Here is a 19,220-nt window from a genome sequence, read left to right as displayed (position 1 = left end):
CCTTTGGTATCTATATATCATAATCTTACCATTTATTAAAGATGAAAGCCAATTTGCAAAACTTTTTTTTTACCTAAAAAATTAAATCTTGGTGAAATATTTGATATCTTTTATTGTTGCCAAATTTGAATAGAGATAATAACCGAGCCTATGCGAGTTCCTCAGCATCATCCTATGGTCTTTTAAGAGAGTAGAATACAAAATTTCATCATCCTGGCTACTTTAATGAGGGATGTCTGTGATGGATCTGGGGTTGCTAAGCTTTAAACTATATGTTTTACTGCTGGGCCCATACTAGCAGCCTTCTTGCATTAGCTCATCAGGAACCAGATCCCTTATGCTTATTCTCTGCCCAGCATCCTCATCTCCTCACCTTGTGGTCAGGTATGTACTTGTGCTTCTCCTTCCCCACCATGAGTTGTCTTTCCCCATTAGAATCTAAGGTCCTTGAGGGAAACTGCAATCTTGCTTCTTATATTTGTATCTAGGAAAGTACATCTCCATTACAAATCTCTGGCTTCTTATTCTTTATTGATATAGTCTATCATAATTAGAAGTACTTTCCTCATCACTCTGATGATTGTTTTCCATTGTTTTTGTTTTAATTACATTCATTACTGGGACGCCAAACTTCATGCTCTTAGCTCTTTAACTGGCTTGTTCCCACTCTTTTAAATGGTGATAAAATGACTTCTCTGCTATTTTGTCCAGTATTTGTTTTCTGCTCAATTATTGGAAATGGGGTATAGGCTAGAAATAGGGGGTACCTCGGATGTACCCAAGGCAAAGGTTCCTATCCTGGTGCCCACAGATACCTTAGCATTCATAGAAAAATTTCAGAGAGTATGGGAACTTGGATGAGAGACCCTCCTCAAAAAAATCCAACATCATATTCTCATTTTCCCTCTACTTGAAATTTAACATGTGCTTCAATTATATATTTTTAGAAAAGTATTTTGAGAAAAGAACCCTAAGCCTCAGACTGCCAAAATGGCCTATGATATAAAAATGGGGAGGAAGGAAGGAAATAAACATTTATTAAGCATCTACTATATGCAAAAGATGGTGCTCAACACTTTATAAATATTGTCTCAGTGCTAATAATAAACCATAATCTAAATGTATCCACAACTGCTCAATTTGCACTCCCATTTATTGCCTGGCTCCAGTAAATAATAATTTTCAAACAATGAACACCAACTTAGCAAATCAGGACTTTAAGCAATCAAAAGCTATCAAAGATTTTTAATATTTGTAGACCTTTTATTTAAACCAGTCCATTCATAAATTTTTGAATATAAACCAAGTAATTGGAAAGATTAATATAAGCTTCTTTGAGGCAGGGATTAGATCTCTCCCAATGCCCACCACAATGCTTTGTACATAGTAGGTTGCTAATATTTGCTGAATTAAAAATAACTTTTTTTTCATACCTTATGCCCACATTTAACACACTTCCTTTTGGAAACCAAGTGTGCCATGTTGGAAAGAATTCAAACAGCAAGAAGAATAAAGTCAAGAAAACCTACCAATATAATAGTTTTCTCACATCTACATAGAATTTTGGGAAAAGATCTTTGCCAACTGAACAGCCATCATTTCAAATTAAAAATTCATAGCAGATATTAGAAAAGGGTTGGGGTGAACAAAACAATCTGGTAAACTGAAGATCAAAGATGCAAGAGGAGGAATTTAGGAAAATGAAATTAGGGGAATGAAAGGGGAAAAAAAGCAACAAGCCAAGCATCAGTTCAAAGGTCACTTACTGCTTTCACCGCCTGAGTTGCAGATGTTGCGGACTATCCTTTTTTTGATCTTTTTCAGCTCATCAAAGTTATCGACCGTTAGTTTTTTCTCCGATGTCCCAGTTATCTGAATGAGCTGCTGCTCATCCACATCCCCAATGCCCAAAGAGTATATATCAATTCCTTTCCTTCTTAGGTCTTCAGCAGCCTTAGCCAACTCATCTTGGGATTGCCCATCAGTGAGGACCAGTAAAACCTGCTGGGTGCCTCCATTTATTCTGCTGCCCCTCTCCGGTCGGAAATATTCCTCCACTTGCCTCAGCGCAGCTCCAATGTGGGTATTTCCAAAGATCTGGTGGATCCTTTCAATTTGAGTAGAAACTTCCTCTTCCGTTGTGAATTTCCCCAGATAAAACTCAGACTGGTAGAGATCACTGAATTGAGCCAGTCCAACATGAACTTTGCTAGGTCTGATGTCAAATTCATCCACTACAGATACTAAAAAATCCTTCATTTTCTGGAAGTCATATGGTTGTATGCTAGTAGAACCATCAATAAGGAAAACAAGATCTGCACTTTCAATTTCACAATCTGAAAGGAAAAATGGTAGAAAAACCAATTTGTAATGAAAGATTTCTATGGTTTTATGAATTAGAGAACTTTTTTTTAAAAGGCAACTTTTAGCCAAATTTAGGCAGATTGTCTTATTAAACTAATCAGCAATTACCAGTTTGGATACACACAGCTGAGCCACTTATTGTATTCAGGGTGGAGATGATCATCTCGACCTACTCCTAATGTTCCTGATGCCATTTTCCATGGCTCCTATAACTGGAGAGGATGGTAATGGCAAGCTGTTTCCTTTTATGTGATTCATCTGGTGCTATTCCAATACAGCTGGTCATTGTTGGGACAAACAAGAAGTACAAACATATATGTTTGTGTCTATGCATGAATGATTATCCCTGGTCCACCCTAGCTTTTTAACTTGTATATCCTGTCATCTTGACAGGAGACTTCCAAAACCACTAAATGATGACAGGTTTTCAATGGTCAAATTATTTAACACTACTTTTGGTCCACACAGAATCAAAATAATCATTTTTTTAGCTAAACATATTAGTTCATTGAGAAAAATGCTTCCCTTGTTTAAACATGGACCAAAGTTGATGAGACAAATATTCATCAAAGTAAGGGCTGGGCACAGGATATGCTTCACCTCCAATTAGCACCTTCCTCAATTCAAATTTACCAGCAATAAAAGCCACTGACCTCAATTAGATCATTTCCATTTTGGAATGAGAACTGAGTGAAGATATTGATTTGATTGTTAATCCCCTAAGTATTCTAGTTATCCAAATGGAGGCTTAGCTGTTGCTGAACTAAGAGACAAATGGCCTAGAGACACTTCAGGAAGTTGTTAACCCATTCAAACCAGTTTGGAATTTAATTAAGGAAATCATGGGCTCCTGATGAAAGGCAGCATGGTACAGTGGCTACAGATCTGATCTTAAAGCCAATACAATGCAAATATAAATCTTGCCCCTGGCACTAATATTCTCATCCTAAGTAAATCCCACACCCTTTCAGGATCCCATGCAGCTCTCTAAATTGCAGAGAAGGTGGCAAGCTACATTGGCAGAATAAATTTCCTCAGCAGAGAATTGTGTGCGCTAATGAAATGACAGGTCCAATCCCCATCTTCTTTGTTCCCATATCATAGAACTCTTTTTTGTTTTCTCTGATAAAGGTAGACTTTCAAAATTAAAATATAATATTATCTTCAGTAAGCTGAAAAGCACATGAGGGGCAGCTATTTAATTTATTATCCTTATATGAAAAGGTACAAAGGAGTGAGTTTCCTTTGTATAGGTAAAGAACTTATCCTATACATCACAAAATTTTTAAAAGATGAATAAAGGGTATTGACAGTTAATCCCAGGTAAGAAAAACATCTACACAGATATAGATGTGAGCACTAAAGAACTTTCTCTTTCTAACTCTCATTCCCTTTGACATAAAGATTATTTTCTCATGCCCCAATCAATAGGAGGAGAAAAAAAATCATTATCCTTAAGGACCTTATATCATTAGGAACAAGAAAATGATGTGGTGATGTACACTGTTTCTCTTGCCACATTTGTTGTGATGAACCAGTCAAATTAGATCCTGAGCTGGTTGTTTTCATTGTATTAGCATTCCAAACTGCAAATGGTGAAAATCAGGAATGATTTATTTTTCTAATGCTCAGACTTAAAGTGATGAAGAAAATATTTATACAGATAAAACTTAAAGAATTCACAAAATAGTGGTAGAATACATAGAAATCAGAAAGGCTAATTGCCTAATTCAGCATAGGAGAATCCTGGTTTAACTGTGGTCTGTCTGGAAAAGAACTATGAGTTTTGGTTGACCGCAAATTCAACATGGGTTGATGATGTGATGTGATTGCCAAAAATACTGAGAGTTGATTGTTCCACTTTCCCCTATTCTGGTTTAACCACATTTGCAGGGCTGTGTTTAGTTCAGAGCATCACATTGTAAGAGGAACAATTCCAAATGGAAGTGGGGCCAGGGGAGAGTATCCAGGCAACTGAAATATTTGGAAATCATGTTGTACAAGGGATGACTTAAGAAAGAATTACTTAGTCTGGAACAGAGAAAACTTCAGAACAAGGACCATGTAGCGGAAGAAATAGGAAGGTTATTTTCAGATTAAAATCAGAAATGTTCTTCTCAGGTGGAATGATTGGCCTAAGAGGCAATGAGCCTAGAGAATCAAAACATTGATACTGCAGAAAGTGGCTGACTTATTTGAAAATATGCCCTTTAGATCTCTAGAGGTCTCCCCCAAAAATGCTCCTCACTTGACCCTGACATTGAACATGTGGTTTATGGCAGGAAAATGGATTAGATCATCTCTGAAGTCCCTTTCAAACCTAGAATTCTATGATTTAGTGTATTATGATTTAGTGATGGAGAAGCAATGGACTCAAGATGCAGAATAAGATGTACATTTCTGGACATCCAACACAAAAATCTGTTTATTAGTTATTATAAGGATTTTGTTTTTCACATTTCTTTTTCCACTGGGAGAGAAAAACATGTGTGTGTGTGTGTGTGTGTGTGTGTGTGTATACACGTACATGTGGGGAGAATAGAATCACTTCAACAAAGAAGCAGGCTAGATAGAGAGGAGACAACATCTTCACAGATTTCTCTATTTTCCTGAATTAAAAGGGAGACCCCTCCATCCAGTGTGATCCTCTCTTGGGTATTGGGACTTTCATGTTTTTTCCTGACTGATCCTATATTTATTAACATAAACTAGACCACACTACTTACCTACTTTTGAAGGACCACAGATACTGTCTGATACATTTGAGAATATGCCCTTCAGGCCCCCAAAGGTCTCCACAAAGAAATACTTGTCCTCTGACCCGGCCATTGCCAGCAGCTCCTTAGTGTTGGCTCCTTTGATGCCCACTGCCAGGATGAGGATGCCTTTGTCCCTTAGCGCCTTGGCCGTGGCATTGAGCTGGTCTGCATCGTGGGATTCCCCATCTGTGATCACGATGAGGACCTGGGGGACCTTTCTGAGAATGCGGCTGCCCCGGGCCTCGGTGAACATGTGCTCCGAAAAGGCCAGGGCTTTGGCGGTGTACGTGTCTCCTCCTTTGGGGGAATCATTCCGGAGAACCGAAATCACCTTGGACTTTGTGTCATGTTCATCAAGATAAAAAAGCATCTCAGGCTCGTTAGAGTACTTCAGGGCTCCAAACTGAACTCGGTTCTTGCCAACATCGGCTTTTTTCACCAGCTCAATCATGAATTCCTTCATGATGTTATATTCGTCGTGGTCTATGCTGCCAGAGCTGTCAATGATGAATACTACATCTAAAACTTCTATCTGTTTGCATTCTGAAAGAGAGATAGGAAGGAAAAAAAAAAACAATGTAAACTACTTGGGCAGTCAGTCTCCTTCACCAGCCTACCTTTTACCACTAGAGACTAGGGCTTCACTCCTGGCTCTCTAAAGCTTTCCCAGGTAGGCCTTTGGCTTGATCAGGTATAGGAATAAAGAATAAGGTACAACAGAGCACTGGGCCTAGAGTTAGAACCGAGCCCAAATGCAGCCTTGAACAGTTGCTAGCTGTGTAATTCTGCACGTCATTTTATCTTTACTTCAGTTTTCCCACCTGTAAAATGGAAATAATAACACCCATTTCCCAAGATAGTTGTGAGAATCAAATGAGATAATGATTGTATAGCACTTAGGGCAAGATCTGGCATATAGGAAGCAAGCACTATATAAATGTTAGTTATTATTATTATTATTAATTACTTCCTCAAGTCTCAGTGTTTCTTTGCTCCCCTCTTTCTAGCATCCCTTTATGTGTTGTCTTTTTTCCTTTAAATGTAAGTTCTGTGAGAGCAGAGAATATCTTGGTTAGTCTTATATATATGGCCAGTGCTTAGCACAAGATCCTGGAACATAAGTTCATAATAAATGATTTATCTAGGTAAATGCATTTATCCATCTATTACATGCCATCTGTGGTTCTTTTCTTCATTTATTTTTGCTTAATTTTTTTTCTATAATCTAGGATTCAAACAGTGGGCCTAATTGTGGACCCCACTGAACAACAGAGACCGGCTATGCTAATAATACATTAGGCATGTTTCAGAGCAGAGACTCATTAAGCCCACTGGAAAAAGACCATAGAAATCCCAGAAATAAAACTGTTGGTGGATTTTTGGCTTTACTAAGTCAAAATTCATTGGAATTTTCCAAGTATAAACAGTTCTTTTTACATATGCTTTCATTTATTCAGCTTTGGCTTAGTGTGTCTGTATTTTTTTTCTTTCCCAATCATGGTGAACTTGAGATTTTGCTCTTATGATAAACCTTGGGGAGAATGCCCAGATAAAAATGAACTTGGCGACATTTTTTTTCACATTTCTATTATGGCTGGAATAGGAAGCCTACATTTTCTCTCTGGGTGATTTTATGGAAAAGTTATCTTTTTTTTTTCATCATAGAAATGGACCCATTTTTCACTTGGCCCCTAGGATGGGGTTCTCATCAGATTTTCTATAATTGGATCTTTTTCATGGAAAAGTAGAGTATTCTTAATCCATCAGTAGAACTTATTTGAAAGTCTTATAGCAGCATGAGTATAACAGCATGGGTCCCAATGTTTTTTTTGTTCCATGAATCCCTTTCAATAACAACAGCCAAAAAATGTGTTTTTAATGTGTAATTTAATATACTACTCACAGTATATTGAGGAATTATTTCCTGCTTAAAGTAATGATGAAGAATGTTGAACACAAACACCTTGGACTATTGTTACAAACCCCTAAGGGGTTCATGGGTCACTAAATGGTAAATCACTGAAATAAAATATTCCAAAACTTAACTAATTCACAAAAACAAAACAAAACAAAACAAAAAAAACTTCAAGACAATCCAGTGTCCTTAGAAAAGGTCAAATTTCCTTGTTAGTGCTGGAACCTTGCTTGATACATATAAGCCTGATGGACTACCCCATAACAAGTGCCTATACCAAGGAGAATGTCTTGGTACACTTTGACTTGGGTCTCCTAATACTAAGGATCTAGAATAATATAGGCTGGCCCAAAAGTTGATGAGTCAGTTCCAAGGATCTCCTAGGGGTTCATATTGTTTCTGATTGGGGAAACCAGAAAGTTTAAACAAGGGTATCCTTTGAAACTCCCTAAGGAAGCTATAATAGCAAAGACCTCCAGGCACAAGGCAAGGAGATGGAAACAGTTTTGGCTTTAGAGTTAGCATGACCTTGGTTTATGATTCAACTCTGACTCTTACCAGCTATAGGCCTTCAAACAGATCATCAACTTTAGTTACCTCATTTATAAAGGGGGGAATAACAATATACCTACTTCACAGGTTTAGTCGTCAGGTTCAAAAGGACATACTATGAGTAAAGAACTTTGCCAGCCTTAAAAGCCTATGTAAATATTAGCTGCTACTCTTATTTTGCCTAACACTTATATAATATTTTGCAGTTTTTATAGTATTTTCTTTTCATTTTTCTTTTTTTTTTTTAGGGAAACTTATTCTTTAATTTATTTAAAACAACTACAACATACAAAAAGGAAAAACAAAATCTTGCTGTGTACACAGCAGAACATGAGGGAGGATTCAAAATATGAAACCAAGTTTTCATAGTATTTTCATTTGGCAAAGATGTTGTTGAGCAAACTATAAAAAAGAAAAATATTTTGAAAAAGAACTGTGTTATAACTTGACTAACATGGAATTATGTTTATTATGATTGCACATATAGAACCTATATCAGATTGTTTACTGTCTTGGGGAGCAGGAGGAAGCAAGGAGAAAAAAATTGGAAATCTAAATCTTATAGAAATGAATGTTAGAAACTATATTTACATGCAATTAAAATATTAAATGGAAAAAAACACGGAGATAATATAGAATGAAACAAAAAAGAACCATGTTACTCAGATTCTTTATGGCATATAGGTTAGCACATCCTAATTAGAAGTAACTGGCAACAAAACAGAGGCAATAAGATGACATGGACAGAGACTTTGGAGGCAAAAAGACATGGATTCACTTTTGCCTCTAACACTTACTGGCTGTGAGACTGAGCAAGTCACCTAATCTCTCGGCATCACAGGTAAATTCACAGTATTATCAAATGGAATGAAGAAGACCATCTATATTAATCTAGGGAGTTTCCTTACTGGGAGTTCATTATACCAATGAAATCATAGATTAAGATTCCCTACTCTGTGACCCCAAAATAACCAAAAGACACAGCAATTGAAAAAGGGCTTAGGCAGTTTAGAAATTACCAGTCATTTAACAATGGGCTACATTTCCCATGAACATAAACTACTACTCAAATAAAAACAAAAAATTATTTCTGAGGTCCAGAGAATGAGTGTTTCTCTTACATATTTGTAACTAGATAAAAAGATTTGATAAAAAAAATCCTGGACACAGAGTTGGGAAAGACCTGGGTTTAAAATTTTATCTTTGGTTTGTTAATACCTTATTCTATTTCATGTACTGTAATGTCCAGTCAGACTGGCCTGTTTGTCCCTCACCTATAGTATTCTACATTCCATCTCTCACCTTTTCACAGGCTGCCATGCCTCTTCCCCCCCACCCCATACCTGTACAGCAGTCTCTCTTACCCTCTGCTCTTAGACTCTGTAAGTACCTTCAGAACTCAGCTTAAGGATCACTCTCTCCATAAGGACTTTCCTGACTCTGCTCAGCTTCCTAGTGCTTCTCTCCACCCAGCAGTTTTATTTATATATATGCATATTATTCCCTCAAGTAAATGTAAACTACTTAAGTACACAACTGTTTTGTCTTGACATATCCAGAATCTCAAATAGTGTTTGGCATACAGTAGTCAATGAATGCTTGTTGATCAATTGTCACAATAGAAAAGATGCAGTCATTCTTGGTTTTGGTTTACTCACATATAAATAAGGATGATAATACTTCCAGTCCCTAGCTCATAGAATTGTCATGGGAATCCAATGAGCTAAAGATGTTCTTGACGAAACTTATCACATCGATATTAGCTGCTATTATTGTTAGCATCTGGGCAGAATATAGGAAATGATTTTCAAATGTGCTACATGAGATGCGATTTATAGAAGAAATTAGCTCAAGGGACTGCTGAAAATTGCTTACCTTCATGGGGGCTACAAATGCCAAAAATAAGTTGATCTTCTATGCGCTTTAGAGTGTCAAAATTCTCCACATAAAAAACCATATCACGCCTCCCACTGATTTCCACTAGCTGGGTGTGATTTGATCCGTACACTCCCACAGAGTAGATAATTATTCCATCTTGCCGGAGAGCCACAGCAGGGTCCTTGACCACGTCCTGAGCCTCTCCATCTGTGATGAGGATGAGAAACTTTTTGACATTGGGACGTGCCCCTTTGGAGGTATGGAAGTAGTCAGAGACAAAGGTCAGAGCACTTCCTGTCATGGTTGTCTGGTCTAGGAGAGGCATTCTATCTATTGCATCAGCAATTTCACGTTGGGTCCTATATCTATCAAGAGGAAATTCTTCTCTGTTCACATCGCTGAACTGGACGACGCCAATTTGTACTTTGTCTGCTCCAATCTGAGACTTGCTCACCAGGTTTTTCATAAATGTCTTCATTTTAGCGAAATTTTCAACTCCTATACTCCCAGAACTATCCACGAGAAACATAATATCGGATCTCATATCTTTACAAGCTGCATGAGACAAAAATAAGGATCTTCATTCAAGGAGGCAAAATTAAAAAATAAAAATGCAAATACACAAAGATCAAGTTTAAAATCAATGTGCCTAATCATTAGTCAACTATCAAGCAAAAAAAAAAAATCAGAAGTCATGTAGAAACATTTTAAAAGGAGTTTCCCTTAATATATGATAAAGTATTGCTATTATTAAGTAATATGTCTCTGAGGATGGGTCTTGGCTTTAAAGTCAGAGGTCCTGGATTCAAATTTCATCTTTGATAAATATTGTGCGCTATTGGACTATGTCATTCAAAGCTCCATAAGCCTTGGGTTCCTTCTTTGTAAAATTCTCATTCAAGATGCCATTGGTTGTCTTTGAGAATGAATGGCAATTAATGACAACAAAAAAAGGGCTCCCTAAGGTCTGTTCCAATTCTAGCTCTGTGGTCCAATAAAAATGTATTGGAGAATTAGTTACAACAAAGGCAAAGGGTGCCTTGATATTTGGCATTCTTTCATAATGTTTCTGCAGAGTTCCATCTACCAAGACAAGTAGGAATCTGTGGAATTAAGTCAACATAGGGAAGATTTCCCACATATGCCGGATCAAAACAGATTTTCTATTCTTCAGAAATAAATCTGAGCAATGCTTGCTTTTAAATTTTAATTTGTTCCTGGGAAAATACCTATCTACAGAGACTGAAAATTCCTGTTACCACTAAATAAATGCATTAAAAATGCATATATAAATACAAATCCTGTCCTACACCCCCCCCAAAATCAATGTAAAATATTTTGAGGAAATAAAGTTTCTCTTACCTTCTTCAGAACAGATTCCTTGAACAACTTCATTTTTTATGTCTTTCAAAGAATCAAAGTTATATACATAGTAAACTCTCTTTTCTGACCCAGCAATTTCTAGCAACTGAGTTCGATTTGCCTCCTTGACACCAATGGCATACACATTGATGTGCTCATCCTGCAGTTTCTTGGAAGGCTCCTTAACGGGATCATCTGACAACCCATCTGTCAAGACAATCAGATGACATGGTACCTTGTTTCCTCGTTGACGCTTTGCTTCTTGGAGAAGCCCAAGAGTAAAATCCAGGGCTGCGCCTGTGTTGGTGTTGCCTCCCATCTGCCGGATGTTGTCAATAGCCTTCCCCAAGTCATTTTTGTTTGAGTATTGGTCGATCTCAAATTCCAGTTGCCATCTGTCGGAATACTGAACGGCTCCAACTCTGACTTTATGAGGTGCTATGCTGAGCATTCCTATCACTTCTGACAAAAATGTTTTCATTTCCTGGAAGTCTGTTGGGTGAATACTTCCTGAGCCATCAATGAGTAAATAGATGTCAGCTTCTTCAGTTTCCACACAACCTGAAATGGAATACAAATCAACTGTAACTAATGCAAATGCAAAAAAAAGGGAAAGGAAAGAGATTGGCAGGAAGGAGAAATAGATGAGATTTTCTAAGGCAGAAAAATGGAAAATGACATTTTGGAGGCTTTAAAGAAATACTTTACAATATCAAAGTTTAAAAATGAATTCCTCAGACTTCTCTGTCCAGTCAAAGCAAATTATCCTGTTACCACAGAGCCATTTGGGTATCTCATGGCCATGATTTACCACTTAGGCAAACTAGAAAAAGTATAAGAGTTAGAAAAGTTAAGACAAAAACCAACACATTTTCTAACTGCCTTTAAACTATTCATTAAGGATATACAATATTTCTTCCTCGTAAATGTGTACATGTTATTTAAAGTCTTCCTAACTTCTTACATTGATCATGCTACCCTCTTATTGTCTGGTCAGTTACCTTTGATAGTTGCCCATTATTCAATACATGCAAGATTTTCCATGACTTGATATCACTCTGCTGTTCTGGTGGTACCTTTCACTATTTCTATCTCTATTTCTAACATTAAGCAATTAAGAAAAACTTGCCAAAAAAAAAAGAAAAGAAAGAGAAAGAAAGAAAGAAAGAAAAAGAGAAAGAAAGAAAAAGAAAGAGAAAGAGAAAGAAAAAGAAAAAGAAAGAGAAAGAGAAAGAAAGAAAAAGAAAGAAAACTTGTCAAAAATGCCCTCCCATTTCCCACCTCTGTGTCTTGATTTATTCCTGTCTCTCTATTGGAGTCACTTTTTCCCTTTCACATCTATCCTATACCCAGTTCCCCATCAACTAACTACTATCTATCCTTCAAAGGCCATTTCCAAATTCTACATCTTCATGAACGATTTCACAGATCTCCCCAAGTTTTCTTCCTTCCTAACATTATCCTGCACTTTATTGTGCATTCACATTATATCTTGTGTTAGAGAGGCAGTGTAGAATAAGAGGAAGAAAGGCCTTGGCATCAGGAAGACAACACTTCTTAGAACCCTTAACTTTCTTCAAAGTTCAGTTCAAGGGTCATCTTATTTATTCCCCTTTCCTGATCCTCCTCCAGCTGCTATAAAGTTACTTGATATTGCTTTTGCATATCCTAATATTTGGGATGGTTTTTACTCTAAAGAATACCAATTTCTGAAATTCAAGGACTAAAATACCTTTTGTTTTCATGTTGCCAGTACCTTGGACAGTGCCTTCTTTCAGGAGGAACTTAATTCTGGATTGCTGACTGACTGAATTCATATTCATTGGTCAAATGAATACTGAATAATTTGTTAGCACATTGAATTAAGTGAAAATTGTGGCTGAGTCTTTGTGTGTATATAGAGATATTGCTTTCTCATTCCTGCCTTCTCTCTCACCTATCCCCAAATATTTGTCATACCTGCTATGTTTACTAGATATTTTTTTTAATCTTCTGAAATATAAACCACAAACAAAACAAAAGGATAAAAAGCTAACTATATTGGTTCTTACTTTCAAGTTGACTTCACCCTTCCCAAATGAAACCAGATTCATTGACTAGCTTATTAATTAGCAGATGAGAATGGAGAAAGAAAGAAAAAGAAAGAAGAGAAATAACAAAAGAAAATAGGAGGAACTAGAGAGGCAGAGAATAAAGATGAGAAAGAGAAGAAAAAAAAGCAAACAATGGTCAGAAGGGATAATGGAGGAAGACACTCTGGAAGAATTTGTATCCTCTTGGAGATTGAAATACCAATTTACACTTTTATTTAAAAAAAAAAAAAAGATGTAATTCTGCTGTAGCTAAATGATGCAAAAACTAGACCTGGAACCAAGACCACTCGAGTTCAAAACCATCCTCAGGTACTTTCATTTAATGTCTGTCTCAGTTTCCTCATCTGGAAAATGGGGGATAAGGGTAGCACCTGTCTCCTAGAGATACTGTGAAGATCAAATGAAATAATAATTGTAAATAACTTATCACAATATCTGGCACAGATTAGGCATCTAATAAATGCTTCTTTCTGGTGCTTCCTATCACTTTTTCCACCCTCAACTGTTTGGTTATATCCCCTCAAATAGTTTTTACTTTTTTCAAATGAGTGAAAATAAGTCCCACCACTTATAGGAAGACAAATTAGGATGAGGAAAATATAATTACCAGATTTGAGATGTTCGGTTCGTTCTGACAGGATGGATACCTTGTACTGCATTTCATTCCTGAGTTTCTTCTGAAATGTCTGATTATGGGCTGCCAAGTCTGAAAATGTTTTCAGTTTGGAAATATACCTTTCTGGAGGGTGGGATGACATTTGTTCTAACTGGGTATAATTAGAACCTTCCAGGCCCACAGTGAACACAGTCACGCCTTCACGCCGAAGGTCAAGTGCAGCTACAGAAACATTATCTTCCGATGGTCTGTGAGTGACTAGAATGGCTATCTGGGGGACCCCCTGCATCTTCCGGCTGCCTTTGTGGACATTGAAGACCTCCTTCCTGATCTTTGTGATGGCAGCTCCAGCACGGGATCTCCCAGCCCTGGGAGACAGGTTCTTTATCTCTTGCAGAATCTCTGACTTGTTGATCCCAGTGCCCAGGTTATGAATCACTTTTGTCTCATTGCTGTAAGTCACCAGGCCAATCCTCATACAGTTCTCTTTCACATCAAAGGAGGATACGCTCTCTTCTAGGAAACTTTTAAGATATTCCAAGTTTTCCTTGGTGCCATTGACATAGTCATCCAGGAGAAATACGACATCAGCCACAGAAGTGCCATGACAAACTTAGGTGGAGGAAAAGAAAGAGGAGATCATTCACTTGAGCTTTCTTGATTGTTTTACATCAAAACTTACCATCACTTAGTTTTATTTTTAAGTCTTTGTTTTATATCCAACATGGCTAATGAGGGAAGGGAAGAGTGAGCAAACCTTGTCAAGAACTAAACTCAACATGAAAGTTTATTTTAAGAGAGAAGGAAAAGAAATCTAATGTTAATGAATGCTGAATAGCTTTTAGAGAGATTGTTCTCATAAAAGCACTCATTAGCATCACTAAGAAATGATCAATGGCTGCTTTCATTCTAGTGGATTTACTAAGAAGTAATGAATGATGCTTGGAATTTTATTTCCTTTGGAAACTTTTGTTTTGAGCAATAGGTTTATCCCTTCTTCCCTCCCCCCATGTACTTACTTATAAAGTGCTTAGAAAAATAATCAGCTCTTAGAGCCATACTAATGATGTGGGAGGGGGGGATTCAAGAGTAATCAGAGTAGCAGATGATCCACAAATGCTTACTTCTGAAATGCATGGATTTCTTTGGTTACATTTGCCATCTTACTCAGAAAGTGTGTCCCCAAAGAAAAATAAGATAAACTAGTTATATGGCAAGATTGAGGGATGACTAATCAAGAACCAATGATTATTTCTTATACTCCATTAGTATTCTCACTGTGTTGAGGAATCCAAGGAAGATACCCAACATATTGTTCCAATTTATGAAACAATATGGCCAAGAGTGGTGTAAGATGAATAGGTGTGGATGGGCTAAGATTTGTATCAATGGAAGGAAATGACTTCAAAAAGATCATAGCTCTCTGAATATTTCAATAATTATGTTTTATTTTATATTAAAATTAGACATCACTACATTAAATGCATCACACTTCTGAACATTAAGGAGGCGATGCAGCAATACTGATCAAAAGCTAGAAGGGGACCTTTCTGATCCATCTGGTCCAACCCCCTCATTAACTGAGGTGGAAACTGAGACTCAGAAAAGTTAAGTGATTTGCCAAAACACTAGCAAATGTCAGCAGCAGGATGTGAATTTGGGTCTTCCAAGATAAAGCCATTGGTCTCTTTTCACTATACTGTGCTTATCTTATCGGAAAGAAGGTATTTTGCTTAGCTGGACCTCAGTTTCCTTCTCTGTAAAAGGAGGGAGTTGGGCTAGTCAGTCTTTAAGGTAATTTCCAAACTATCTAGGAAGAGTTTTCTTCTAAAATGGCACAAAGCAGACCATCCAGACCACCTAGAAAAACCAGGAGCTGAGGAAAGGCCTTCCTCACATCATGAGCTCTTAATGGGCTATTATCATTTGCTTGGTTTAAGATCATCTTGGTTAGGTGACCATGACTGTTTAACACACAGGCACCAAAATATTCTAAAAGCCAACCCAATGCCTTGTTTTTATGAAATTAGAGAGATCATAAAGAATTTCCTTTGGTACTTTGATGAACATTTGATTAAGACTCCACCATTGTTCTCTAGGAGCTCCCAGCTTCCATGGAGAGTCAGCCAGGAAGTACAGTGGTTAAGAGTTCTTGACACAGAGGCAGGAAGGCATGAGTTCAAATCCTATCTCAGAAACTTACTGGCTATGTGACATTGGGCAAGTTACTTAACCTAGTTTGGGCTCCATTATTTCATCTGTAACATAAAGGCAGTAATATTATCTACCTCTCAAAGTTGGGAGGATCTGAGATAATATATGTACAATGCTTAGCAAACATTATTAAAACATTCTGTAAATGTTAGCTACAATATGATGACAGAGAAGGAGAAGAAGGAGAAGGGAGGGAATAGGAAGAAGAAAGGGAAAGGACAATGGAAAGGAAGGGAGAAGAAAGGAGAGGAGAGGAGAGGGAGTTCTCACCTTCCACATCAGCATCATCTGCTCCCTTGTATTTTACCACTTCTTTAATGATACTGGTCATATTTGTGGAAAATGTGCCCACATCTCTCACTGTTCTTAGGTTGTAATAAAACTTAGATGTGGCCATGGCTTTTAGGTGTTCTTCCGAAGCATTCTGCATCCCCAGTGAGATGATTTTCACCCCATCTCTCTGCAGAGCCTTCGCTGGCCCCTTCACATCATCTTCAGAATGGGCTGAAGCCAAAACTACCAGAATCTGGGGAAACTGGCTCTTGTCTCTTCCACTGACTGGCCCAGAGAAATAGGTCTTGTGGACTTTTTGGAGAGCATTGCCTATTCGCAAAGATCCCCCAATATTGGTGAAGTTCTTCTTGAGGTAATTCAATATGGTGCCCTTGGCCATGAAAGGGCTTAGCAGGAACTCCTGGCGTAGATCATCACTGTACTGGGCGAGGGCAATACGGAACTTGTTGGCTTCAATGGGCAGACTGTTGACCGTCTTAGTGATGAAAGTTCTCACAAAGGAAAACTTACTTGCTAGGTGATCAGAGCTATCCACCAGGAACACAACATCAGCAAACTCAGGACCTGTAGAAAAAGAAATGTATAATAAAGACCTAGGCTAACCAACAAATCACCACCAACAAACCAACCAAGTATGGTATTATATTAATACCATCAAAATTTATGAAGAGAAAAATTCTCTTTTCTCTTCCTTTTCAGACACTGACAAGGAAATGAAATGAATGCCTTGAAATTAATTAGCTACTCCTTCTATAAAGGAGAACATGATCATTGAGGACCCAGTTGTAAGAAAAGAAAGAAGATTGAGCTTGGAGATGGGATTACTAGGTCTGAATCCGAGGCTTCATACCTCCTAATTATGTCACCATATGCAAGTCATTTAACTTGTCTAAGCCCAACTTTTCCCCTTGATGGGGTTGTTGTGGGGGAAAAAAAAAGCACTTTGTATAGAACTGTGAATTTTTTAAAATTATACTTTGAATCTTTCAATTATCTCATTTGTATTGTATCAATTTGGGGGTTATAAATCAATAAAAATGGAAATACTTAGAAGGCACAAATGCAATGAGATTTTGGTGAATTTTTTTCTTTTTTTAAAATAAATTCTCAGATCATTTTTACCTTGGCCAGGACAACTTGGATTTCATTAATAATATGTAGGCAAGGATACTGATGGAGCTTCAAACTGGTTGGATTTTTTTCTTTAAAATGAATTATAAAGTCTGGGATGAAACCTTTCATTTTCTATCTTCTTTTAAACAGATATTGCTGGTTTGCATGACTGCTTATGTCTAATCTATATCAAATTACTTGCCTTTCAAGGTTGGGAGAGAAGTAAGGAAGAGAATCTGGACCTCAAATTTTTAAGAAATGAATCTCAAAAATTATTTTGTAATTGGAAAATAGTTATTGCAGGATAATATGATAATATTTGAATGGTTAATGAAAGAAGTCTGTTGCTTAGCAACTTTGAATTCTCAAACTGGTAGACAGTGACTTAAAAGTTCTCAGTGGATGGTATATCTTTAATTTTTTTTTACATAACAAAATTATAGCTTGCTTATATTACATTAAGATGAATGTTTGTAGGCTGCTAATGTTTATGTGAGTAAATGTTAATCATCTATTTATCCTTCAGAAATAAATAGCTGTAACTAGAATAGATCATCCAACAGGGGTCCCCTAATTTTATAAATGAGGGAATTGAGGCCGACACATTGTAACCTGACACAATTAAATGGCAGAATCAGGATTTGAACTCAGCTTTTCTAATGCTTCATCTATTTTTTCTTCCATTGCATCATTTTAGCTTTAATACATAAGTAGAACCAGAAAAAAGAACTAATATCATTGAGTTTCAAAAAGAATAAAAATTTGAGGTAGCTAATTTGCTTAAGAGTCAGAAAACTCCATCCTCAGACACTAGCTATGTGCGTCTAGGCAAGTTCCTTATGTCCCTGGTGTCAGTGTATTGATCTGTAGTAACTTGTTTTCAGAGTTAAGAAGATCAAATGAGATAATATTTGTAAAGTGCTTGGTAAAACTTAAAAAGATAGTTATTATCATCAGTTTCAGATGGCCTCTAGAGGTCTCTTGGCTATCAAATAAATCTCAAATTGACTGAAATTATGTTTATAGGGCTTAGAACAGTCACTGACCTCATTTCCCTTTTCAAAGAAAGCTTTGGGATCTAGAAGAAACTACTGTGGACTTGGAATAAGCAGAGATTCAAGTTCAAATTCTGCCTTTGTCACTTACTGGTTATTTGACCACAGACAAGCTATTCAATCTCTCTGATGGAAGAGAGCATGAAACTTGAGTGGAAACAAGAGCCACTAAAATGTACATAAGGATCCCTGAATATCACCTTAGAAAACAATTATGTGCATTTTGTTATATTTTTATGTATTTTGTGAAATATTTCTCCGTTATATTTTTTCCCCTGTGGCAATTGGGGTTAAGTGACTTGTGTGAGCCTGGAATCGGGAAGTGAGTTCAAATCCAAACTTAGACATTCACTGACAGTATAACCCTAAGCAAGTCACTTCACCCTGTTTGCCTCAGTTTCCTCATCTGTAAAATAAGCTGGAGATGGAAATGGCAAGTGTTCCAGTGCCTTTGCCAAGAAAGCCCCAAATCTGGTCAGGAAGAGTTGGCTGTAACACAACCACAACTACAACAACCACCAAGAACCCAGTTCTAGCCAGTTTGGTTTGTTTTTTTAAAAAAGCTTTTTCAGGTTTTTCTTAGAATACAATGAGGTAGAGCGGGCAGGGTAGAGGACTTATGGGAGACTCTCTAAGGTCTCTTCCAGCTCCAAGATGATGATTTTAGCAAGTGGTTGTTTTAAGGGATCTCATAAAAAGGAAAAACATTTCACTCCTTCTTTCCCTCCTTCCCGATGGCTGGAAACCAAGCATCAGTGTCTTATGTATCATTCCCTCCTTTTTATAGCATACTGATAATAGCATACCGCCTAAAATGTTTAATTCCTTGCCAAGATTCCTTATCACACCCTCTAAATTTAATTCAATTGACTTGAGATTTGACAACCAGAAATGGAGGAAAGACACTAGTAAAAGAGAATGAATAGTCATCATCTGTATAGCCAAAAGTCCCCCAATAGGGGCTGTATCCTGAATTCTGCTTTAGACCACAGGTACATCTGGATG

General features: G+C 37.2%; 1 protein-coding gene across 1 annotated transcript in view; it reads right to left on the bottom strand.

Annotated features, from left to right (window-relative positions):
- Positions 1-19,220, bottom strand: part of LOC141544559 (collagen alpha-6(VI) chain-like) — a 126,418-nt gene that overhangs the window by 80,759 nt on the left and 26,439 nt on the right. The window contains exons 3-8 of the mRNA XM_074270899.1: positions 16,024-16,611; positions 13,531-14,151; positions 10,831-11,391; positions 9,466-10,023; positions 5,091-5,666; positions 1,767-2,336 (exon numbers count right to left, since the gene is read on the bottom strand). Coding sequence (XP_074127000.1) covers positions 1,767-2,336; positions 5,091-5,666; positions 9,466-10,023; positions 10,831-11,391; positions 13,531-14,151; positions 16,024-16,611 — 3,474 coding nt within the window. The remainder of the gene's footprint in view (positions 1-1,766; positions 2,337-5,090; positions 5,667-9,465; positions 10,024-10,830; positions 11,392-13,530; positions 14,152-16,023; positions 16,612-19,220) is intronic.

Source organism: Sminthopsis crassicaudata, chromosome 5, assembly GCF_048593235.1.
Source record: "Sminthopsis crassicaudata isolate SCR6 chromosome 5, ASM4859323v1, whole genome shotgun sequence".
NCBI classification, from domain to species: Eukaryota; Metazoa; Chordata; class Mammalia; order Dasyuromorphia; family Dasyuridae; genus Sminthopsis; species Sminthopsis crassicaudata.
The sequence above is the reverse complement of the archived record's forward strand: the minus strand, read 5'-3'. Positions and strand labels throughout refer to the sequence as shown.